This window comes from Odontesthes bonariensis, chromosome 3 (assembly GCF_027942865.1).
Source record: "Odontesthes bonariensis isolate fOdoBon6 chromosome 3, fOdoBon6.hap1, whole genome shotgun sequence".
NCBI lineage: Eukaryota > Metazoa > Chordata > Actinopteri > Atheriniformes > Atherinopsidae > Odontesthes > Odontesthes bonariensis.
This window is the reverse complement of record NC_134508.1, coordinates 35,009,994-35,035,537: the sequence shown is the minus strand read 5'-3', so window position 1 is coordinate 35,035,537 and position 25,544 is coordinate 35,009,994. Positions and strand designations below refer to the sequence as shown.

The 25,544-nt window shown below is 42.1% G+C and overlaps 1 protein-coding gene across 1 annotated transcript in view; it reads left to right on the top strand.

Moving 5' to 3' along the window:
• LOC142376975 (WD repeat-containing protein on Y chromosome-like) overlaps positions 1-2,995 on the top strand; it is a 4,103-nt gene extending 1,108 nt beyond the window's left edge. The window contains exons 2-4 of the mRNA XM_075460681.1: positions 9-2,087; positions 2,340-2,395; positions 2,986-2,995. Of these exons, the coding sequence (XP_075316796.1) occupies positions 9-2,087; positions 2,340-2,395; positions 2,986-2,995 (2,145 nt within the window). The remainder of the gene's footprint in view (positions 1-8; positions 2,088-2,339; positions 2,396-2,985) is intronic.
• The last annotated feature ends 22,549 nt before the right edge of the window (positions 2,996-25,544 follow it).

The following is a 25,544-nucleotide window of genomic DNA, read 5'->3' as shown; positions in this document are numbered from 1 at the left end:
TCGAGAAGCTGGCTGTCGCAACATCTGACAGAGAACTGCTATTCTATGAATGTAACAAAATCCCAGAATTATTGAGAATTTCATTCTGCTTAATTGTGGATGAAGACAAAAGAATCCAAACCATTAACTACAGCCACAGTGAGAAAAAAGGTATGTTTTCCTTTGGAGATTCAGAAGGATTTTTATCCGTATTCATTTCCTACGATGTGTGTGAAAATGGGCTCTTTTGCAAAAACATGTTTGAGAAAAAAACCCTGGGGCACTATCCAGTTGCATACACTTCATCCCTCCTAAAGACTGTTTCCAAAGATTTTGTTTCTTTCAGGATTCCCATTTTTCCTGAAACATTCAGAAATTTGCAATACTTTCCTTGTATGGAATCATTCATCATCTGTGGTGAATCATCTAAATCCATGGCCGTTGTTACTTTAAGCACATGCCCTGAGTCTGTCAGACCCAAAATCTCTAAAAAAGTCTTTGAATGCAGGGACCATGACAAGTTCTTTACCTGTGCTGAATATTCCCCTTGGTCACATTTTATAATGACTGGTGGCAAAGATGGCCTTCTGCGGGTGTGGTTCCCCCACAAAACATCATCATGCGAAGAGATATTAAAAGGACATAAAACAGCCATCACAAATATAGTTTATAATCCAACAGAGAATGTCTTTGTCAGTTTATCTACTGATAAAAATGTACGTATATGGTCCGACGGTGACTGGACCTGCCGGCAGAGGATTTTTATTGTGGGCATGAAAGAGGCCCCAATTTCCACTGTATATTACAACATATACAACAACGAGTTGTTCCTGGCTAACTCGGATATAGCCAAATGTCTAGGGAGAGGAACAAATGATTTTCATAATTCTTTAACGTCCCACAACATGCCTGTGTGCAGTGTGCTATACCACAACATTTACAAGCAGATTGTCTCTGTTTGCATGAGTGGTATTGTGACTGTGTGGGATGTTCTTACAGGAAAGGCAGCAATGCAGTTTAGAGTCACTCCAGAAAAGTCTGTTGGGCACACTGCTATTGCCTTCGATCAAGCCCAACGTCAAGTCATCACAATATCTCCCGATGGGAAAGTGAAACTATGGAACTTCAGTAACGGGCAGGAGCTCAAAGTCCTCCCCGTTGAAATGCCAAAAGATGTGACCCAGATTATCTGTAAAGACAGCAAAATATTTGTTTCAGCAAAGAAATGCAAGACCATCTTTAGGCTGGACATTGAAGGAGGAGAAAACATATTTTTGGAGCACCACTTATTGAATGATATTTGCTCCATGGAACTCCACAAGGAAATTTTGATTACTGCATCTAATGAGGGAAATGTTGTCATGTGGGATACATTGTCTTTAGATGCTGTTTACTATCTAAAAACAAGAGAGAGCCTCCGAACACACCTGACATTTAGGGATACAGGTCACTCAGGTGTGATACCAACTAAAAAGAAAGTCAAAAGACTGGATCAGTCTAATCCTACAGAGGAGGAGAATGACGAGAATGTACGCCCCTTTGTTGTATCTTTGAAGACAAGGGAGGTTGATATTGGAACAGCCACACTGCTAATCTCAGCAGGTGGTTACATCGGTGCCTGGTCAGTTAAGGCTAAAGGAGGACAAATAGGAAAGTTTAAGGCGGTGGTAAGCAATGCAGTTATTACCTACATGATAACTGATGAATCTGAGAAGACACTTGTGACTGGTGACAGCACTGGAAGGATTTGTTTGTGGGATATTCAAAACTTTGGATACAAAACAGAAGCAGATACTGGGCCATGGCGTGTGTCACTGCAATCACCTCCACTGTTGGCGTCTTGGCAGGCTTGCCGTTCTGAGCTGGTCTGTGTTGCTTGTGATAATGCTTGTGCAAACATAGTCACTACAGGGCAGAAGAATATTAAGCAATGGACAAATACTGGTCAGTTTGTTGGCCTTTTCGGGAAAGATCAATGGGGGTCCAATACTACACAAGGTCAAATAAGGGAGAACATTGACAAGGAACAGGAAGAACAAGTCAACGCCCCAAAGGAAGAAACCTTTCCCAAAACATCTACTGATTGTGATACTGATATTCGAGAATTGGTTGGAAGAGATCCCCTTTTTAGACATTTGATAGACATAATACCATATGAACTCCCGGGACCCATTCTATATAAACATGTGCCTGGATTTAGGATCCAGAATAAAGTTACTCACCAGATTAGTAGATATATAGAAGAAGTTGAAGTCATAGAAAGTCTGATGGTTACAGGAAGGCAAGATTGCACTCGACAACTAAAGCACAAAGAAGAGTGCCAACAGATCCTTATCAGTAAGGCCCAACCCTTGTCACAGACCATACCAGGGATCATCGATAAAGTATCTCCATCACAACCTCTGCCTGCCACCAGGTATTCAAAGCAATCATCAGGAAACATACGGTTGCCACCACTCAAAAATAACAGCGCAGTAGAACAGAGGCCTAGAAACACAATCCAGCATGCACGTTTACCACCCATCCCGCATCCCCCAGTCTCAGGAAGACCTGCAAATGGTTTGCTCAGAAACAAAAACCCAGTCAACCAGAGTTCTGAGAAAACAAAAGATATACATTTACCACCCATCAGAGATCAGTTGCCCATCACATAGAAACCACGTCCACCTCTGACCCCACACCCAACAGACTCAACTGGATCCATAAAAATTGCCCTGAGACAGAACAGAACAGTACAAAAAAGGGCTGAGAACATAACCAGACATGCACTTTTACCACCCATCAAAGATTTGCAGCAAACACCAACCCAGTTCAGCCCACGTCCGCCTCTGACTCCACACCCCACAGACTCAAGTGGATCCATAAAAATTGCCCTGAGACAGAACAGAACAATACAAAAAAGGCCTGAGAACATACCCAGATATGCACTTTTACCACCCATCAAAGATTTGCAGCAAACACCAACCCAGTTCAGCCCACGTCCGCCTCTGACTCCTTGTCCCTCAGGTTCGACTAGATTTGCATCTCGTTTGATCAGACTCCGTAAAGCTGTGGAACAAAAACCTGGGATGACAACTGAGGATAGACCATTACCACCCATCACAGCCTGCGTGCAGCAAAAACAGATCCACTTCAAACCACGTCCACCTCTGACCCCACACCCCACAGACTCAACTAGATCCATAAAAAGTGCCCTGAGACAGAACAGAACAGTACAAAAAAGGCCTGAGAACATAACCAGCCATGCACTTTTACCACCCATCAAAGATTTGCAGCAAACACCAACCCAGTTTAGCCCACGTCCGCCTCTGACTCCTTGTCCCTCAGGTTCGACTAGATTTGCATCTCGTTTGATCAGACTCCGTAAACCTGTGGAACAAAAACCTGGGATGACGACTGAGGATAGGCAATTTCCACCCATATCAGCCTGGGTGCAGAAACAAAAACAGATCGACATCAAACCAGTGACATTTGTGACTCCGAAGCCCATAGACCACTATAGATTGATAAAAAATGCACTCAAAAAGAACAGCACAATGAAACAGGGGCCTGAGAAGACAACCAAGCAAATACATTTGCCAAATATCGCCGATCATTTGCAGCAAAACCAGACCCAATTCAAACCAAATCCACCAAAGAACCCGCGTCTCTCAGGTCCGAGTCGGCCAGTAAAGAGTGCACTGAAATGAGACAAACAGTTGGGGGAGTAATTAGTATACAGTTATGGGAGACAGAGGCTCGTTCAGGTCTGTCTTCTCATGACAATGTATTTTCATTATTTCTCCCAACCAAGTCTTTCCTTACTTACTGCTACAAAAACAAAACATACAAAGAAACACACAGGCCCACCGCTCCGCATACGCAGAGTACGCAGAGCGCGTAGGGCCCCAAGTACCTGGCGGGGCCCCCCAAAATTAAGGTTGTTAAAACAAAATTTCATGATAGTTATTATATTATTACATTAAAGAAATTATAAAAAATAGTTATGAACAGGCCCAACGTTGTTTTTCTTTATTGTGTTCCCTATTACTCCATTTGGGCAAATTAGATGTGTTTACCTTATCTATAACCCCCCACCCCCCACCCCCCCACCCACACCCCTCACCCCCTTCCTGAAATGGTACAGTCTTCAAAGTTACCGCATCGGAGGTGGTGGAGCATCCTCCTACCTGACGTTTTCCGAGTTATGCCCGTTAACAGTGAAGAAGATTTAGAATGTCAAGTAAAAGGCCACATGATTCTGGCGCTGACAAAAGAAAGAAAAGAAAAGGGAGAGATGACGCTCGTGCATCCCTTGCTGGTAAATTTGTGTTTTTGGTGTAATTGTTTCGCTAACCTAGCGTTCAGTGATATTGCTGCCAGCTAACGTCAGCAACCTAGGCTTGGTTAGCGATTGGATTTGACGAAAAGTTTGGAGTTACGAACAAAATCTACGAATGCTGGCGACCGTGTGTAGAGTTTGTGTAAAGTACAGCACTGTCACACGCTGAGTGGCGCAGCAGGCCGCCAACAGGTGTGACGGGAATGATTGACATCTACCCATCATTCCCCTAAAAAGCGAGAAAAGTTAACAAGACAAACGCCGTAATGGCATAAAAAAGAAGTTATAGTAGTGTCGCGGAAAAATGGAGGAAGAAAAACGGCCTGAGGACAAAGGTAAGGCATGTGTTGGGTGATGTGGGCTGGATAGCTGGAGGGGGGACGTTTTTTGTGTTTATTTGTCCTGCTAGCTAGTCTCGGATAAATGTTGTGTACCTGGCTGGAATTTCGTTATAAACTCGGCTTCAGTGTTTGCCTCATGAAAGTTTGCTTATATTAAGATGAGAATGACAGTCAGTCCTGCCACGGGAATGACTGATTGACTCTGGTTTATTCAGATTCTAGCAGGGAGGGAGGCTGGTTGTTGTCCTGCTCTGTCATTGTTCAGTGGAAGTCGTCTCTCAGGTATTTGACACGATTTTGGCATTACTTAGGATTCATTTACTAAGTTTGGTGTGTTATTCATAGGCCTCTAGAAGTGTTCTACTGTTAGTTTAGTGATATACAAATATTAGGCATCCTGTTTGTTTTAGAATATTGTGGCAGTGAATCATTTTCCTTAGTTTTAATACTTTAACTAGTACAATGTGTAGATAAATGCAGAAACTTCTTAAAAGTGACAACTTCAAAAGCTCTTTTGTTCCTCTGGCCATCAGGATGTACAACAGCTTTAAGTGATGGCGCTTCTGTATTTCACTGGTCACTTTATATTTCATTTTGGTCTTAATTCACTCTGTCACTTAAGATTTTTAAACTAGTTTTTTAAATTCTTAGATTGTTTTTAAAGTGTTTAATTGTATAAACATTTTTTTTGCTTTATGTCTGCTACTGGATGCTTGAATTTCCTTCGGGATCAATAAAGTAACTATCTACTTTGTAATTGGGTACAATCTTTAAAGGGACGCTGTACATTACAGTTTAATATTTTAAAAAACTCAAAATATTTTATTTATTGTTTTCTTTATATTATATATTCTTATTAGTTTCACTTGCCTGAGTGGTTCAACTTAAGATGTTTAATTTAAACTCTAGCCTGTTTTGCTCATAAAGTGTAATTGATCTTAGTGTTCCATCTAAAGGGTTAGGAATCTCTTCATTGTAGTTTGACAAACTAGGGGCCCCCAAACTGTATCTTGCCTAGGGCCCCCACAAAGCTAGAAACGGCCCTGGAAACACAATATAAAACAACATCGAACAAACAAACGACGACAACTAAAACAAAATATACAAAGAAACACAGTATAAAACAACATCGAACAAACAAACAACAACGATGACAACGACAACTAAAACAAACAAATCAAATGAAAATTTGACACTGTAATCTTCAATAAATCCGTAGAATACATAAATTGTGATGTACTTTTTGTACAACTGTGTACAGACATGTGAAAATATTTCTCTTGGAAAAGAAAATGACTTAGAAATTCCATCATATGTATTCACGATTCAGAGAATCAATAAATTTTTGCTCATATTTGATCTGAAAGAAAAACATTTGCTTCTTGATTCTTGGGAGGGGTGAGGTATTTTCTATTTATGTTAAAGTCATATGTGCAAAAAACACGTAAAGCTTTTACACACATAAACGTGGAAATCTTTTGATTTTCACTTGTACGTGTGAAGCAGGTTTTACACATTTATGCGCCGATTTTTAGAAAAAGTGTTGCATTCTGCATAAGACAATTCACACATAGTTGTGAACTCAATAAATTGCTTGTTTAACTTTAAATGTTTTTCCATGTTTTTGTCTTAATTCAACTAGGTATTATCTGAAGCACTTAATTTACTTAGAAGAATCCCAACTTCCTACGCACTTATTTGTTTTCTAAATGGTCCTTTTTCCCCATTTGTCTAGGCACCTAACTTATTGCACTTACTCTGGCACTAGTGATACTCTTAGCTGTTTGGTTTTGGAAGGAAATGCACTTATGATTTCTTGTGACCTGAAGTTCTTTTGCCTACCAATGTTAAACACACATCGGTAGGCAAAAGTCGCTTAGGCAAAAGACTTATTGTAAGTCGCTTTGGATAAAAGCGTCTGCAAAATGACCGTAATGTAAAGTAAGAACGAATCATTTAAAACTAAAGCATATATTCATTTTTGTCAGTAAAACATGCTTCTTATTTTTAATTTTTTCTTCAATTGTAATACGGCCCATAGATAGCACAATTAAACCATGCATGTATTTTCATATAAAATCCTATGAACATAAATGCACTGATTTACAAATCCGTATTACTTGGTCTCAAACCTGCTAAATACATAACTAATTTCAAGATCTGAATCTGGAAGAGTTAATTGTGTCCTATAGTTAACAGTACAAGGTAACAACTGAAGAAGCTGCACCCTTTGAGAAAGTCAAAATATAAGAAGGCTGCGCATGCCACCTAAAACTTAATAAATGGATTCTCCTTCATCTTTTTTGGCATAATCAAACCTCATCTCTGTGTTCAAACTAAACATAGACATTAGTTTCAAGTATTTTCTTCTGGCACAAGGCGTTGAGTAAGATGGTCCACTTGCACTTTCAAATGTACAAAAACATGATTGTCTTTTTCTTTGTTGCACCAGTTTATATTGGGAGGAAGAGATTTTTCTTATTGAAATGAGACATTTAAATCATCCCAATGCAAGAGGAGAAGAAAGAGAAATTAGATTTTTTTTTAAATTACTGAGGCTCTCCACATGTGCTTCCTCGCTCACAAGTATTGCGGTTTTCTATGAATGTAAAAACAGTCTCGCTGCATGAAAAGAGGGATTTGTGTCACTGTGGACGGCAGTGAACATCCGCGATTTTGCCTAATTTTCGGACGCACCTGGGCGCTTGCAGGCAGACAAACTTTAAGTTTGTTGAGCGAGAAAATCATCGGAAACGAACCCTACTCGCTCACACAGCGGGGTGCTAATGGCCCAGCGATTAGCACCCCGCTGTGAGAGCGCCTGGAGCTCTCACTGGCCTCGCTGGTATTGGACGAAAAAGGCACGTGATTACATAAAAAAGCTCCTGTAAAGCTGACCGCCCATTGGCCAATAAGGTTAATATAGTCATACTTTATATGGGCATATCACTCAGCAATTATGATTAATAATTGTGATTATTACTAATATTCCTGGGATGTTTGTTTACTTCATATATTCACGTCATTCTTATAAGCTGCACTATGACTAGGCTAATGCAGGCATGAATGATGTGAATCTATTGAGGAAATGAAAAAGGAAACTTTTTTTTTTTTTAAAGCGCTTTTATTGCCACACCACACAATGTACATAGCTTACATTGTAATAAGAACCATGTTGATAATAAAGAATTGAAAACTATATACACACACACTGCTGTAGCCTACAATATACACAATAAGCCTAAACGCCGCCGTTTGGAATCCGCATTCTTCGCATTACTCCGGTCCCTGCAGGGTCTGCAGGAGTTGTCAGACGTCCTCATCCTGGATCAGAAGCTGGCTTCTGGGAGCTGTTGGAATAACCAATAAATAATCCATGCACAGCATATTGACAACTTGTCTATAAAGTAACGAAAGTCATATTGACAGCGTATATGTTCTTACTCTCTTTCACTCTTCTGTGGTGAGACTGTGAGTATTTCGGGTTGGCTTCAAGACGCGCCTCTAGCACAGCACACAGGTCCGTCACGCAGCTAAAAACAAACAAACAAGAGGAATGAATAAAATGACCAGTGCTTAAAAGTATCAGTGCCAGCCGTGGTAAAAGCCAGCGCCGCTCACCCTGGATAGTGTCCCCGTCTGCCTCTCTGAAGTTCGGACTGTTTGACACCGCCTCCTTCAAGCGACTCGTTACATCCATATTGTGAGGTGACAGTAGCCTGTAAAAACAACAGGCCTATGGTTAATAAAAAAAAACTGCATTGACGTAACGTAACATTGGGTCCAACTCAACTAGATATTGGGAGAACATTCACTTATTCTTACCCTTGACCTGGATTATAATGCCACCGTGAGTTATGCAGGCGGCGAGCTGCTTCCTGTAAATTGAAAACACGAAATACATTTTTTTAAATAAAGCAACTCACACTGGTTTTCACGTGATGGACACAATTAAGTTGAGTTTAGCCTAAAGCCACAGTCAATAACCTACTCTTACCGCGATTTTCGGATTCTGTATCCGCCTTCTCTTGGGGGTGCGCTCTTCAACTTCTCTGGAATGTAACTCCAGGCCGTTCTCGACGGCCATTGTGGGAGAAGGATGTCATGACATGTTCATGACTTCTGGCCTAGTTACATCCTGGGCCTTGTTGACTGGTTCAGAATGTTGTTGATAGTTAGAATGAGTTGTTTAACATTAGGCACCTCCAGAGAGTGCCACGTACGCTTGTTTTGATAAGGACCAGCATAAAGATAGATCACAGAAGGAAGACGACGGACATTTCGTACATTCCGAATGCACGTTTTGCTGTGACGGTTTGTTCAATAAACTCCCCAATGGACGGCTGACCAACGCGGGATTCGACTCTAATTTCTCCACAACATAATGGTGACCCCGAATTCGTGAGAGTTTGCATCTGGATCCCGGCGGAGCGTGTCCTCTGTGCCCCGACAACCGACATCAGCTGTAACAAGCCGGCAGGTGGGATTTTGTTCCTACCATTACGCAGTTGATCTCGGTTAGTGGAGCACAGCTGACGGCTTCTTCCGGCTTCCCCAAATTTAAAAGAACACAGGAGAGAGACGGATCCTGCACACGGTAAGCTCTTCCATTGTTACCTCTGCGCAGGGGGGCTGTTGAAATTGTTGAAATTGTGGGCCAAGGGGAGCCAAGTGTTTTAATTGAGATAAAAATTGGGTAAACAGCAGCTTATGTGAGACGTGTTTTGTGAAGCAGACAGCTGTGAGCAGCTGGTCGGGCTATTGTGTTGTTGTATTTTTTTTGTTGGTAATTAAGAAGGACTATAGTCGCTGCGCTCCGGCCAATTGTGAATCGGATGAATTCAAACTGGATTAATTAATAGCTGTAAAGAAGCGGGTAGGCCGTTGAGCGACCACCAATAGTACCTCTTGCGTTCTATCAGCCATCCTTCAATGCATGGGGGGGGGAACACTGACGGGAGTACGGGGTACACTAGACGCATTAAACATACGTGAAAATTATTTTCACTAGTCAAGGAGTAAAACGAATACTGATAATTGATTGACTGGCGAACATTAAAGTTCAACGATTGAATCAATCAGGCTTTCAAAAAAAACTCTGAAATGAAAAAATCCAGTTCTATGAGGAGCACATTTTAAGTATATATGTTTATATCATTTTATATATCTGCCTAGAACTCTTTGGAGTTATCCGAGACCTCAGTATAAAGACATTTTGAGAAGAAAGTTCAAATTCGTTTATGAAATTGGCCACAGGAGATTATTATTGAGAGGTCACAGCGAAGCTGGTAAAGTACACGTCAGCATCTGTTGCTTTGGTCAGAGACCATATCACAAGGCTTGTAGGGAAAACACATTTTGTATTCCATATATTGCCGACACCAACATCTCCTGAAAAATTAAAAGTCTAAATGAAAGAAATTGATAATTTAAAAATGTGAAGATTTGAACGGTGACTGACACAAAACTTTTGACCGACTGACTTGAGTGTGTGTGAAATCTGATGTTTGTGTGAATCAAGAAAGAGAAGGAAAGAAAAAAGGTTCTGACTCATATCATCCCTTGACTTTTGAGTATTTGTAGCATTTTAAGTTAAACTCAGATTTGCTTCATTGTTATAATTTGCTTAATTGTTATAGTTGCCACATTAATAACTTGGGGAGATAAGGAGTTGTTGCAGTAATGTGCTATGACTTTTTCGTTGAGTGCATCTTGTTATTATTGAATTATTGAGTACTGCTGTGATTGGTGTTAAGTTTCTAAAGTTCTATTCTCAACAGGCGAGTGAATGTGTTTTGGCTTTCAGGGGGACAGAGGGTGCTGCGCGTTCACGAGGCTGGTGCTCTGTCCTTGACAGTTCTCTGCTGCTGCAAATGTTCGTGTGTGATCACATTTTCTTTCCTTGTGTCTTCCAGGGGCAGTTTATGGTTGAACTGTAATAATTATTAGTTTTCTTTAGGTAATGTGCTAATTGCGGAGTTGTTATCAGTCGAGTAATGAGGGTTTCACAATTCTAGAGGAGAGGTTGCTGTCTCTAGTCAGGTTGAATGTGACATTCCTGATAAAGAAAGTTTTTCGCTTATGCATTGTTTCTGTATCTTTTGATTTGTAGTTTCCCTGTCCACAGCGTGTTAAATTGTATTTCTCTCTCTTTCTTAACAAATGCCATTTCGAGGTGAAGAATAGTGCAACTGTTATTTCTGTGTTAAATTGTATTTCTTCTCTGTCCAGCTGAAAGTTTGTATTTCCTCCTTTTTCTCAACTTGTAATATAAGTGTGACAAACGCCATTTTGAGTTGGGGTGTGGTTCAATTGTTATGTCTGGTTCAATTGTTATGCTTGGGAGGAGTTAATAACAGTCTAGGAAGCAGATGTAATGATGTGTTCAGATTTGGTTGGTTAGAAATTCACGTGGTTCATTGGAGGCAGGCTTAGAGGTGTGTTCATATTTTATTGGTTAGAAGTTACGTGTCTCAGACGTGTTTCACTGGAGTTAGATTTAGAGGCGTGTTCAGATTTCATTGGTCAAAAAATATTTTTATTTCATTGGTCAGAATTGACGTAGCTGTGACGTACATTGGATCATCTGGATTGGTGGAGGACATTGTGTGTGGATTGGATCGGAAGCATCCGGATGTGAGCAAAAGTTGGGGCAACGCCTTTAGCCTGAGTCACTTCATACAGAGTAAGCATTAACTGAGCTTTCGATTAGCAATAAATTAACATTGGGTAGCATTAGCAATACAGCAAGTATTGATTAGCAATAATTAGTATTGATTAGCAATAACTAGCATTGTTTAGCATTGATTAGCATTGATTAGCAATCAATAGTATTGATTAGCAATAACTAGCATTGATTAGCAATCACTAGCGTTGAATAGCATAATTAGCATTCAATTAGCATTGGTCAACAAGGAAGCTAGTATTGATTAGCAATAAGTAGCATTGATTAGCAATAGTTAGCATTGGTTAGCATTAGTAGCATTTGTTAGCATTTCGTTAGCCATAATTAGCATTGATCAGAAATACAATTAGCATTGATTAGCAATAGTTAGCATTGGTTAGCATTAGTAGCATTTGTTAGCATTTCATTAGCCATAATTAGCATTGATCAGAAAGACAATTAGCATTGATTAGCAATAGCAATAAGGCAAATATTGGTTTAAATCTTAATTAGCAATAGGTTAGCATTTATTAGCAACAGCTAGGAAGCTAACATCAATTGGCATTGGTTGGCAAACATTAACATTAGCAATAATAGTAACCGAACTCCAAACCGGAAGTCAAAGAGCTAAATTAGCCTAACATTGAATTAACATTGGTTTAATTTAAAAAAAAAAAAAAACAACCTAGAGCATAAGCTTTCAAAGCTAACGTAGGCTAACCTTAACATTAGCATTGACAACATCCAATCCAATAATTAGCTGCATCTAAGCTAAATTTAGCCGAGCATTAAATTAGCATTGATTAGAGTTAAATAATTAGTTAATTTAAATTGACTTTCAAAAAAAAAAAAAAAAAAAGGGGAATACGAATAATAAATAAGGAAAATTTAGAAAATAGATAAGTAAATAAAAAGAAAAAGTCAAAAGACAATAGAAGGGAACTAACTAGGTGAAACAATGGATGTAACACCAACAATAATCATCAGCGCCAAACATCCTGAACATTCCAAAGATATTAAAAAGATATCTCTAAAATGGGAAAAACGAACAAAAAATAACGTCTCACCCTGGCCAAAAGGTGGCACTTTCAATGTAACTACCTGTAAGATTATGGAACAAAGGATTAAAGCTTACAAACCAAAGGACAAAAGCAAAAAGAGACAGGAAAAAAGAGAGCTTGAATTAAAAGTTTTACATTTCTTTGAAAATGCAGAGCTATTTCCAACACTGCCGGGAGCAGCAAACATACAAGGAGATTCCGAAATAAAAGATCATAAAATATCTCATGAACGTTCAGAACTACAAATAGCTACATCAAGCAGTCATGGAGCTCCTGAGCCAGACGCCGTCTGTAATTCAGATCAGGCAAGGGGACAGCTCCCACAATACCAAAAATCACCCGAACTGGCATCTCCAGTTCAAAAGGCATCTTCTGAAGAATATAAGAGTCCAACAGCGTCAGCACCGAGTTTGATAGAAATGACGCAGGGACAGTATGTGCCGTGGCAGATGCTCGACCTAGGGGGGCTGGTTGCTCGATTGCCGGACATTCACAGAGGTGCAAGTAGATGGATAAGAGCTTTTGAACAAGAGACTGTGCATAAACTGTTGTCTGTGGGACACATTAAGGCAGTGTGGGCACTGTGTTTGGGAACTTCTACCATGGAGGGCATTTTGAGACACAGTGAGAATGACTGGATGTTAAGCCACCGAGCTGATGGAACTGACTTTAATGCATATCGAGCTGCACTCTGGAGAGCGTTACGAGCTGAGTTTCCTGTGGGAGTGGACCTCGAAGCATTAAAGGGGGAGCCACTGTCAGGAACAGAGAGTCCGGTTGTGTACATTGCACAACAATTGAAGAAATGGAGACAAGAGGCTGAGGGAGAAATCGAGAAGAGCCCAGCTTGGGTGACATTGTTCAGAGTTTCCATCAAAGAGGCTCTGCCTGCCCCAGTTCAGGGGAGGCTGGAGGATGTGGTGGGGCTGAATTCAATGTCACATGGACAATTCCGAGACCACGTGGTGCATGCAGTAAACAAATACAGAAAAGAACTGAAACGTAAGGAGCAGGAGGAGGATATGCAAAGGGAACTTGCACGGTTGCAGTTAGAAGAACTGCAAGCGAAGCAAGAGGTACGAAATGAGGCCATGACAGCGGGGGCCGCTGAACAGCCATCACAGGGGCAAGTCCATCGTCGACCCTGTCAAAGGTCAAGAAGAGGTGCACCTGGAGGACGAAGGTCCTCGGGGGCATGTTGGGCCTGTGGCGAGAGGGGACACTTTGTTTACAGCTGTCCGAGAGCACCGAGAAACCCGAGTGTTCGGCAGGACCGTGGCCAGTCCCTGGGGGGCGGAGCAAGTGGCCCGGCAGGTCCAAGGCGTTCCTCTGGCAGAGGAATCCCAGTATTGGTTTACATTGACATATAGAGGTAAGAAGTACACTTACACCGGACGTACTCAAAAGGGTTTAAAAACCGCCCTCAGGTGTGTCATCCCGACAAAACAAAACAAAGTTTTTAAGTTAAATGTATCACGACTACTAAGTTTCTAAAACTTGAATTTAAATAGGTCACTGTTACTAGGACACAACAAAACAAAGTTTCTGAATTTAAAATTTAAATGTGCCACTATTACGAAGTTCTAAAATTTGAACGGAACAAAGTTTCTAATTTAAATTTTAGCATTGATAGCCTAAATTAGAGTATCTATTTAGCCCATAGGGAATTACTGATATCTCTCCATCCCACTTGGAGGGAGTAAGAAAAGCGCCATGTCCAAAATAAATAAATAAATAACTAATGAACAAATAAGTAAAATTAAAATACAACAAGTATGATCTTCTTTTGGGAGGATGATGCAATAAAATGCGCTTCCTCTGGAAGGAATCATGAAAGATCCAAAGATCAAAGGTTGAAAGCACAACGGGAGAGGACAACCGAGGCTAAGTTAGCCTTTGAAAATTTGAAACGAAATTAGCAAAAGTCATCCAAAACGGGCAACATTAGTCTATGAGAAGCCATTTTTCTTATATGTCTCCAATAAAAACCATAAGATTTCAGAACTAATAAATCAGAGTAGGTATGTTGTGACTCAGACAGGATGTTTGCAGGTTGTGCATCTTTTGACACATCCAGATGTGATTACAGAAGTGTACTACATCGGGATCTGCGGATGTCATTTCACGTGAGTTTGGAGGAGAGCCACATGGGCGTGTGTCGGAAGCTGTGAGATACATTAAACTGAGACCTGACTTAGAAGCAACTCCACTTGTTCAGGCGGATGTCACTTATGTTGTGCATGGTTCATGTTGTGAGATCATTTGGGTAATCATGCAGGTTTTGCAGTTGTGAAACAGGAAGGTGGAGAACTTTGTGACGGTGAAAGCTGAGAAGTGTGAACGGCCATGTTCGGCACAGTTGGCTGAACTGAAGGCACTAACGGAAGCATGTTGACTGGTGTAAGGTAAGGTTACGAATGTATACACAGATTCTGCATAGACTCATGATATTTTCTCTTCGTTTGGAGCAGTTATGAAGCAGAGAGGGTTCAGGAGGTCAGACGGAAGTCCAGTGCAACATGAGGTCCAAATGAAGGAGCGGATTGCAGTCATGAAAATTGAAAATTGGCAGTGATACAGTGTCAAATAATCGTAAAGGTAACAAAATGGTTGGTAAAGGTAATATCGCGGCTGATGAAGCAGCGAAAGTAGCATCAAAGTGCCAGCTTGCTGTTTTGGCACCAATGGTGTTACTGGAGCCGGATGTCGCGCCATCACAAGGATATTGGTTATACATATTGGATAAATAGTCGTAAAATTTTTTTGGTAAGAGAATGGATTCATCCGTTTGTCATTCCATCAGAGATTAGCTCAAATAATGGTTAAGTGTTTGTTTAGAAAAGTGCAAGAGGCATTCTGCAGCAGCTGCGAATCAAGCAGCGCTGTGGGGCCGTTTATCATCCACAAATTCAAGGGATGGTTGAGAGGATCAATGGAACCTGGAAAGTGAAATTGAATTGAATCTGTGCTTCAACTAAACTAACTAGATGCTTTGCTGCTTGCACTAATGAGCTATCCTATGCAGACTCATAGAGTCACGCACTAACACCGCATAAAACGCTAACGGGTCGACCCATGCCAGCACCTCAGTTCCCACTTGAGCAGGTGCAAACAGAGTGGACAGCTTACATGAAGCAACTAACTGCAATCCACAGAACAATCTATCTACAGGAGGAGTCCAGAGACTTGAGTCTCGAACAGCTGGTCGAGAGACCAGTGGTGCCAGGCGACCAGGTGTACATCAAAGTGTTCCGGAGGAAGTGGCACGAGCCAAGACGGAAAGGACCGTACACAATGGTGCGAGCAACATCAACAGCAGTTCAAGTGGAAGGTAGCAACACATGGTACCATTTGAATCACTGCACTAAGGTTCGAACTAAAGACACAGTCGGAGTTAAGTCCGAGGGAAAGGATGAACAAAAGGAAGAGGTTAAGATTTCTGACACTGTGAGCATCCAGGTGTGGGTGTTGGCCGACAGCATGGGCTCAGGAGAACGAAGCCTGGAGATGTGGGACAGGATCCCGCAGACTGGAGAGGCTGGAAGGGTCCCGTGATGAAGCCACCCCGCAGGGAAGTATCCAGCCTGGGTCGGATGAGTATGATGCAACAATACACACCCACTCAGACCATGCCACGCCACAAACTTTGCCAGCAATACACACTAGAGCTAGTCGTGAAAAGGCAGATGTTAAGCTTGAATTTAAGTACGTGGGAATAAAGGTTGGTGGAAGTATGAGGAAGGATGAGTAAGTATGAGTAAGTAGGGGTAAGTGTGAGGAAGTGTGGATCATGGGTCCGGTGGAGGAGACGACCAAATCACCGCCTCTGGACGCCACGACAAAGGGGCAATCTGGTAAGATCATGTCAGATTGGGTCAGAAGGAGTTGTTCACAATGGTTGTAAGGATAGAAAGATTTTTCGGGGAAGACTAGGGGGACTTGATACCATTAGCACTACAGGACAGAATAATCATGTTAATCCAAGAACAGATGGAGTGTACATGCACAGGTGGAGTCGGGAAAACAGTGTAACTGTGGAAAATGGGTTAAGGCAGCACAGGATATGTGGTATAGTTGGGCATGGTACACTACGAGGGAACTGACAGCGACGGAGTGTCTCATATGTGCGGACGCTCCAGGAGCATTGCCTGTTGTTGTTCCAGAGCCACACACCTTCAGGGACTGTGCAGTGGTCCAGCAACAGGAATGCAGGAAAGGTAGGTTCACATCGGAAGAGGATAAACGGTTATTGTTTCCTATGTGTGGTATTAAGTGCAGATTGATGTTTGGGCCAAATAAATTACATAGTTATTTTCAAAATAAGGGAGGGCCACAAATTGGAGTCTTCTTGTGCGGAATTTAATCTGAGAACATCACAGGATGGGCCTCCCACTGATTATAGAGTAGATTACGATGGTGAGTTTGGATGCTTTTGGAACTCGCGTAGGTAGTACTACTGTTAAATGAAAACAAGATTTATTGGGATTTATTTATTTGGATCAAAATGTGAAAATATAGAAATGATCATTTTAACTCTATATCTTTTTGGGGATCAGACACACCCAGTAGCTGAGAGTTACTGGATGTGTGGAGATGATGTTTTGTTAAATGTGTTACCCAACAGGTGGATAGGTCTTTGGGCACTGGTGAGGAGGAACACATCAGTTGTGTTAGTGTATGACAAGGTAAACGAGATGCGAGGTTTGGTTGTGGAAAAAGGGAGAGTTAAAAGATCTAGTGATGGCTACATCAGGGATAAGCACGTTTACTTGGATGCTATATTACAGCCGAGAGGGATTCCTATGAGCTCAAAGCACGCAGGGAGATTGCGGCTGGATTTGAGGCTGGTTTGCAGGGAATCATATTTAACAAAATGGGGAATGGACTAATTACATATAATACAACCAACAGGGAATTCTTAGCTACACGAGTGAAGGGTTTGCAGGCTTTGGAGAACAACTACATGAGACGAATATGATGGCTTGGTAGAACAGACAAGTTTTAGAATGGATATGAGAAGGGAAAATGGTGTGTGCCAGATGGTTGGGGAAAATGTTGTACATTTATACCCGAGAACACTGCAGCTGATAGAACGTTTACAACGGCCGTGAAGGAGTTCAGAGAACGGAGAGAGGAGCTGACGTGTGATGCTGGTGGAGGTGAACGGTGGTGGACTGGTCTGTTTGGGATTTTGTGAGAAGGGGGAGCGATAGCAGTTAAGGCGGGAATAGCAATATTGTTGATAGTGAGGATGGTTTCCCTATTGGTGTGTTGCATTATACCCATTCTGAGAAGGTGTTTGCTGCAAGTGATGTTCAAACAAACAGCGGAAGGAATCTGGAGGCGGATGAACATGCGAGACCAGGTCTGAGGACCAACGCATGGAAGAGCGGGTCAACGAATGAAGGTTATCAACGGACGGTTCACAAGTTTCTTTCTTCGAGGGTGGAACCAAGTTTAGTCTGACAGGGAGAAGAGATGCTGAAGATCTCTTTGGTTGGGAGTGACGTACTGGCGACCTCTCCTCCCAGAGTTAGCTTAGCAGTTCCAGACCCAGCCGGACGGATGTTCGGCCAGAAGCAGATGACACCAGAGCACAGGAGATGGGACGGGACTGGAGGAGCTGCATTACATTGCATTTTATTACTATTGTTGTGTGATAATCCATAATTACCTCCAACCTAGCGAATCTCTGGTCGATTCCCTCCAGAACCCTCTCAACGACCGTATCCACAGTGCTGGCCACCATACGAGACATCCCGGTCATAGCATTCAACAGGACTTTCATTTTATCTGCCTGTAAGCAAGTGAGTAAGTAAGTTTAATATACAGCACATTTAAAATCAGCGAGAACTGTCCCAAGTGCTGTACAGTGTCAACAAGACTAAAATTAAACAATCAAATGGTCATGTGCAAGTAGAAAAAAACACACAAACCTGTAGACCTGCGGAGAGTTGCTGGGGAGTTGAAAGCAAGTCGTCTTCCAGCCATTGTATTCCGCAAACCAGGGCAGTTTTCACAGCACGGGACCTCAGCGATTTCTGTCTGCCTTTCTGCCGCCAGATCTGCTCCTTAAACTTTTTGTTTACACTGCACGACACAATGTTTCTCATACGTGATTGAACGAGAGCTTATGCGAGCCGTTAAGCTCCACCAATCATATGCGTATACGTCATTACACGGAATACTCGCGAGACAACCTCCCATCCTTTGGCTATTTAAAGGACTTATGAAACGAATTTTAATTGTTGGAATTTCACAGTTTTTGCTGCCGATTCTAAAGGTTCCAAGCCTTGCGATTAAAATGAGATATTGTCTGGATAATAATTTATCCGGGAAGTCATGTTAAAACGGGCTCAAAAGGAGCCACATTTTGTCTTTTTGTGCGAATTCATTTTTTTATGCGTGACGTCATAGGGTTGACACAGAAGTTCTAGTCGTCTAACTGTAATGGCGGCGTCTATGGCTAAGACATCAAAGCACGGTGGAAAATATTGTGTTGCTGGAGGGTTAAATGGTGTTAGTTGCAAAAATAACAGCTTCACTGAAGGCATCTCTCTGCACGTTTCCCAAACTAAAAAATACTGGAACTGAGGCTGACAAGGAGAAGGCAAACACAAGAGCACGGTGGATCGTATCACTGCCTGCTGCCGCCTGCCGATAGCTGCACCTGTTGCGGTGTTTGCTGCTCGGAAGCAGGGGACTGCTCGCTCTGCTCTTCGGTCTGCACACATATCCAGCTAGAATTTGGCGACGTTGTGAGTGGCCGGCCGTCTACCTCTGCTAGCTTTTTTGTGTTTTGTCATGTTTTTATCGTTTTCATCGCTACTGATACATGATCGCCTGAGTCTCTTGAAAATCAGAGATTCTGTGGACATAATATCGATCACGTCAACGCTCAGACAAATTCACCGCCACCTGTTTTGGCGTCTGTACCCTCTTACCTATGGCATCTACCTGGTCGGTTGCAACGCAACAGCCGTCGCAGAAGAGATGGAAAGAGAGAGAGGTGGAGCAATATGCCGGCTGAAAGCCCACCTGGCTTTGCCCTCCACCAACAACGCTCGCCATCTGCTGTCTGGTCTCTCCGGTGATTGCGCCGGCTACGACATCCGAGGCTCCGTGGATCAGTCCTACCGATGGCTGCTGTCAGTCGTGCCTTGGCCGGGTGCCCATCTCCCTGCCGACGACCCGTGAGGATCCGCAGACGGGGCCGCGCACTGGAGGATCTCCGACCCGTTAATCCACGCCATTGTTTATTAAGCTTACATTAAAACCATGTTATTATCACATACGTTTTTTTTAAAGTGGCTGGATTTCAAAGTGCCCCTTCGTTAGGTTTCAACGTGTCAAAGACAGCGCAGCAGAATGCCATATCTGCGAAACCGGCATGTTCAAATCTTTTCCAGTTTACCACAGCAAACATACACTATTGTGTCATTTGATTGATAGCATCTTAATAATAATCAGCGTGTAGTAGGAGCGATGGCTGTTTTGTGCCGCCGATCCTGTGCCGAAAATGGTAACTTTCATTTCCATTAGCCAACCCATACGGGAGGTGCAGAGAGCCTCTACAATATAGATACTAAATCGATTTGTGTGGCTTAAATTCAACGAAAGTTTTTCCACATAATGTTAGAGGTGTGTTCTTTCGACCTGCTGATGTTTGTATCAGAATTTTGGTTCCTTTATGAGAAATAGGTCCATCAAATGTATGTTATTTTCGCAGCCAGCCATACTAGCAAATAAGGGAGTCAACCCTATGACGTCACGGTCACTTGGCCAATTTCGCACCAAAGGCCACATAATTCACACTTTTAAATGGCCGTTTTAACAAGTTATGCCCGGAAAATTTAGTTCAAGTTGGATTGATGGTTTTAGAAAAAGACAAAAATTTAATTTGAATGATAGATGAACATTCGTTTCAGTTCATCTTTAATGTTGTCTGACCACAGCTGGCAATTTGCACTGTTTTGACACAAAAATGGACTCTGCAAGGACAAAGAAAAGACCTCTGCGATTTTGTGACCATTGTGACACCGAATTAAGCCATACACAATAAAACACAGAGCGCACTACTGCACATTATGTATACAGGCCAGATTTCTATATTTTTATTTCTATATTTCTATTTTATTTAAGAAACCTTTTAGAATATTGCTGTTGCATGCTTATTTTATCTTTATCTTATCTTTATTATTATTAGTGGTGGGCCGTTATCGGCGTTAACGTGCTGCGATAATTTGAGAGTCTTATCGGGCGATATAAAAAATATCGCCGTTAATCTATTCTCAAAGTTGGGTTGGGAACTGGGTCAAAATAGGTAGCCTAAGCAAACTGTGATGACTTTTACCTTGATATTTTAGCTCGGGTGTGGGCCGATGTACTTTGTCTGCCGTTAGGTGTGATTAAAACAGAAGAACGCTACTTTGCAGAAGCCTGTGCTAGGCAGTTTATGGAGGTCGCTTATCTGTGGGGGATAGTTGACAAAATCTGCCCTGTTGGAACAGACAGCGCTCCTAATATGGTGGCCGCAGGGAGGATACTGCGCGTGTGGCGCAACAGAGACGCACTGCACACAACGCTATCTCAACAGCAGCACCATCTGGCCCTCCCAACAAGTGCTGAATATGAGAAGTTGGCGTAGCTAGAGAAACTGCTGGAGCCATGCATGTGAATAAGCTGGTCTGCCCTAATACTGCGTGTACACCAAGAGCGACCTCCGCGAGCTTCGCTTGAGAATTTGCTTTGGTAGCTTTGGTAGCTCGTGACGTCACATTTAGAATGTTAAATTCTTAAAGGCACCGTGGCTGTGCAGCACCCCCGCGGAAAAGAAAGGGAGGGGGGCATGGGGGAGCAGTTGCCAGGTCAATTTGCGACAACTTGGGCCAAGTTTTCACTTTTACCACCGCAAATGCAGGGGCTTAACGTATGCGGACATGTAAGGGGCCACATACATCCACAAATCCCTCTTTTCATGCAGTGAGTTACCCAACTGCTGCATAAAACAAGGTATAGCTGCCAGGCTTCAATTATGTGCCCCAGAATTGCTTCATTGTATCAGTAAATTTTTTTTTTTTTATCCATTGTAGGAGCCACACATTGATTTTTGAGTTGTTTTACTTTGTATTATTCTATTTCTTTCTGTGGGTGGCACTTTGGGTGTGTTTTTCCTTTAAATGAGCAGGTGAGCTCAGCTGTGATGGGATGAGCTTGGATCATGGCGGCTGGGTCAGGCTGAGCTTGAGGAAAAACTTTTTGTTGATCGTGAATGTAAACGTAAGCATAATAATAACTCGCACTGTCAGAGGCATCCTTGCACGGCTTGTGAAATGCATCAAATGAAGTAAGTGTCCTTTTATGTACAAGCTTGTGAGATGAAGCAATAAACAACAACATTCATGCAATAGTTCTGCGTGACGCGTCTTCAGTAGTAAAACCCCATGGCTGTGTTCGAAACCGCCTACTTCTCCTACTATTCCTACTAGTCATACTTTTTCAAGTTCCCGGATGTACACTAGATGCATACTAGATTCGCCGAAATGTTGAGTATTCATCATGAGGTTACTTGTCACACTCAAACTACCCAAGATGCAACGTAACGTGACGTTGCCCATCGCCATTTAACGGTCAAATTCCGTTAACGGGACGACAGCAGTCAAAACGGCATAACCGGAAGTGCGTTGCTCACTGCGGCTAGCTTTAGCGCCAAATTCGTGGGAACAAAATTGTAAATAGCTGGTATTTTGTCAGATTTTCAACACCTTGGGGGTCTAAATGACTACTTTCTCGCCTGAAAATGTTTCAAATGTTGCTAAAGTTATATATTTACAGAGTTTATTTATTCAGCTTTTCAGGCTGGCTGATTTCGGCTCGGGCAGGAGTGGAGTGCACTGTGTGTAAACGCTCTGCATACTGTCTGATCGATGAGTATAGCCCGATTTATGCCCTACGGAACCGGACGAAATTCGTCTGTCCGGTCCATACGTTGCTCCCGGAGCTTCTACTTATGCCTCCGTCCGTATTGCGCACGTCCGTGAGAAATCCTCTAGAGGGCGGTATTATATATTGAGTCATTGTCGGCCGCGGGTTTGAGAAACATGGCGTCAATTGAGGAAGTTGCAGTCATACAAATGTATATACACCCTGACCATCTCACAAATCCTCTCCTCCATTACCTGGCATTTTTAAATCTTAAAATGTTTTAATCTTCCACTCTTCGTTCTTCTTCTTCCTCCATAACTTCCGGAGCCAACACGCTCCTGACTCTCTACTGCCCCCACGAATTCCTCTGGTATTGCTCCGTTTCGCCCGGAGCTCACCGGATTGCTAAACTCTTGACCTACGGACAAACTGACGGATGAAACGACCCCCGGAACCGGGTGAAAGTGTCCGTTTCCGTAGTTAAAGGATAAGACCGGTTTTTTGACATTGGGCCCTTGATTTCACATTATAACATGATGTTCTACTCACCCCTGCTTGTTGTTGGTCATTTGGAGCTGTTCCGAAGATATTCGCGAGGCGTCTGGCTGCTCTCTTGAGATATTCGGCCATGAAACGGTTTCCTATGGGCAAGCTTATACAGGCACAAACTATGCTGTTTGTAATTTATTAATTACTCTACACTAGCACTGATAACGTGGAGGTGCGTCGCTTACTTAAAAAAATCCGGGTTACTAATTTTGAATTTTAGCCGAATGAATAAATAGGCAGCAGGTCTGTGGGCTGTCTGTGGCAGTAGCACCAGAGGACGTCAGTAACACCCACTTTATGACAAAAAAAATCAAAATTACAATAACCCGGATTTTTTTAAGTAAGCGACGCACCTCCACGTTATCAGTGCTAGTGTAGAGTAATTAATAAATTATAAACAGCATAGTTTGTGCCTGTATAAGCTTGCCCATAGGAAACCGTTTCATGGCCGAATATCTCAAGAGAGCAGCCAGACGCCTCTCGAATATCTTCGGAGCAGCTCCAAATGTTCAACAACAAGCAGGGGTGAGTAGAACATCATGTTATAATGTGAAATCAAGGGCCCAATGTCAAAAAACCGATGTTATCCTTTAACGTAGGGCATAAATGGGCCTAATGCCGTTTGCAAGTATGTAGTATGTAGTAGGCGGTTTCGAACACAGCCCATGTCTTAGCCGGCCGCGGCGTTTGTATTGGTTTTTAAGTTTATACGCCGCAATATCCATTTTACTTGTGGTTTGAGCCTCACTATGTACTATTTTCTTTTAATTGTCACATGAAATAAATACTTTTTAAGTACAGTGCACAGTCAACAATTTTCTTTTTATTATGGCTGTGTTCAGGCAGTCTACCTGTGCACTCACCCTCGACATCATGTTCGCAGTGTGTTGTCCTAAAAAGGGCATATGGGTAGCCAGCAGTTGCATTTCAACAAGGCCTACGGAACTCTGTGTCACATGGTTATGACTTTTTCCAGAAAGATGAAAAATGGAGTCTTTAGAGCGCAACTAGGCCAAATTGGATATAGTTATAGGAGAATTCTGGTATTTTTACAAACATATCCCATCTGTTGGAGACCAAGGAAAGTTTGCCAAAGGGAAAAACACGAGAAATTTTCATGCCCGCTGCGCAAAGTTGTCCGATTGCGCTGATTTCCATGAAAGCGGGCTGTATCGGGCAAGCTTTTAACCTTTCCTGAGGCTCTTAACGTGTATCAAAATACTTTTGACCGAATTGGCCGTGGTGTCAGTAGCAATACAATTCAACCCAGGGGCTAACCATACCACTAGCTAGCACAGACATTATACATTTTGAGAACATCAAAAACAGCGCACTTACTTTCTCAGCTTCCGTGTTCCACAGTCGTGCGCACAAATTAATCGATTGCCGAAGTCATACACATCACGGATGCCCGCGAGCCATTTTAGACTATGCGAGGGAGTGTGTGTTTTTTTTTTTTTTTTTTTTTTGTTCAATGTGAGTGAGAGCGTGCAGGCAATAAAATAACTCGTGCACCATGCGCGTATCGACTGCGCAGGCACGAGAGAGAGAGGGGTGTGGGGAGAGGTTGCTTGTGAAACCTGTGCGTATCTGTCCGAAGCGATGCTCTGTTCAACGAGCGTTCAGGGCGACTGCTTGTCAGAGGGCGGTTTATTCAGCAAAATAAGCCAATAACCTTCGGTGTGGGAGGGTGAATCCATGAGTAAAAAAGGAAAATATAAGACTCATTTTACAGCAGAATATAGGCCTACTAAAGTATATCCATGTCTAGTGAAGGTGAAGAATGATGACACCATGGCGAGGTGCACAGTATACTTAATGACTGTAAAAGACATGTGGAGGTAGGCTGAATGCGCCATCATCTGCATTTTATTTCTGTAGGTTAAATGCTGTTATAAAATAAAGCAAAACGTATCAAAGACTTATTTAAAGTATCAATACACATTTAGTTACTAAATTGTGTAGGCCTATATCTAACTAGCCAGCTGCAGTATCTAACTATTTATATCCAGCCTGTCTAAGCCTTTTAAAAAATCCCCAATTTAATATGTTTATATATTGTTGTTATTCTGTACACATGCACTCACAAAATACTTTGGCAGGCAGGCCTTTGAGGGAGGGCTTTACTTCTAGGATAATGCTGGAATTTTGTAAAGTGCTGGGAAGTCCTCAAATTTCTAAATCATTCCTATGGCTTGATTTTGCTTTCAGAGTGCCTCAGATTGATTCGATTGAATTAACAATGTTCAACATTTTGTTGAACATTGTTAATTCAATGACCCACCCCCCCACCCCGCCCCCAGAAGGCCTGCTTGGGATGAGCAACATTTCTGCTGCTACAATAATCCCAAGGGAAACACTGTTTTAATGTACTAAAAAGTGGAACGCTCATGTATGTAGACCAAATATTGAAGTTATCACACTTGGGTGTTGAAAAAACTGTTGTATATGGGTTCATATAAAGTACAAAGTAAGATGGGCTTCCTAAAAAAATTGCCACCCTACAATATATGCCTGCCACCCCTCTGCCACCCCATGTATAAATCTCTAGAATCGCTACTGCCGAGAGAGAGTTATGCTGATGGAGGACAGAGGCAGTCACAATGATAAAGACATTTCATTTAATGTGAATAAGGTATGAGTGTGCGTACTGTAAAAAAGCATAAAATCTATCTCTCTTTGTTTCTACATTTTCCTGCTTTTTT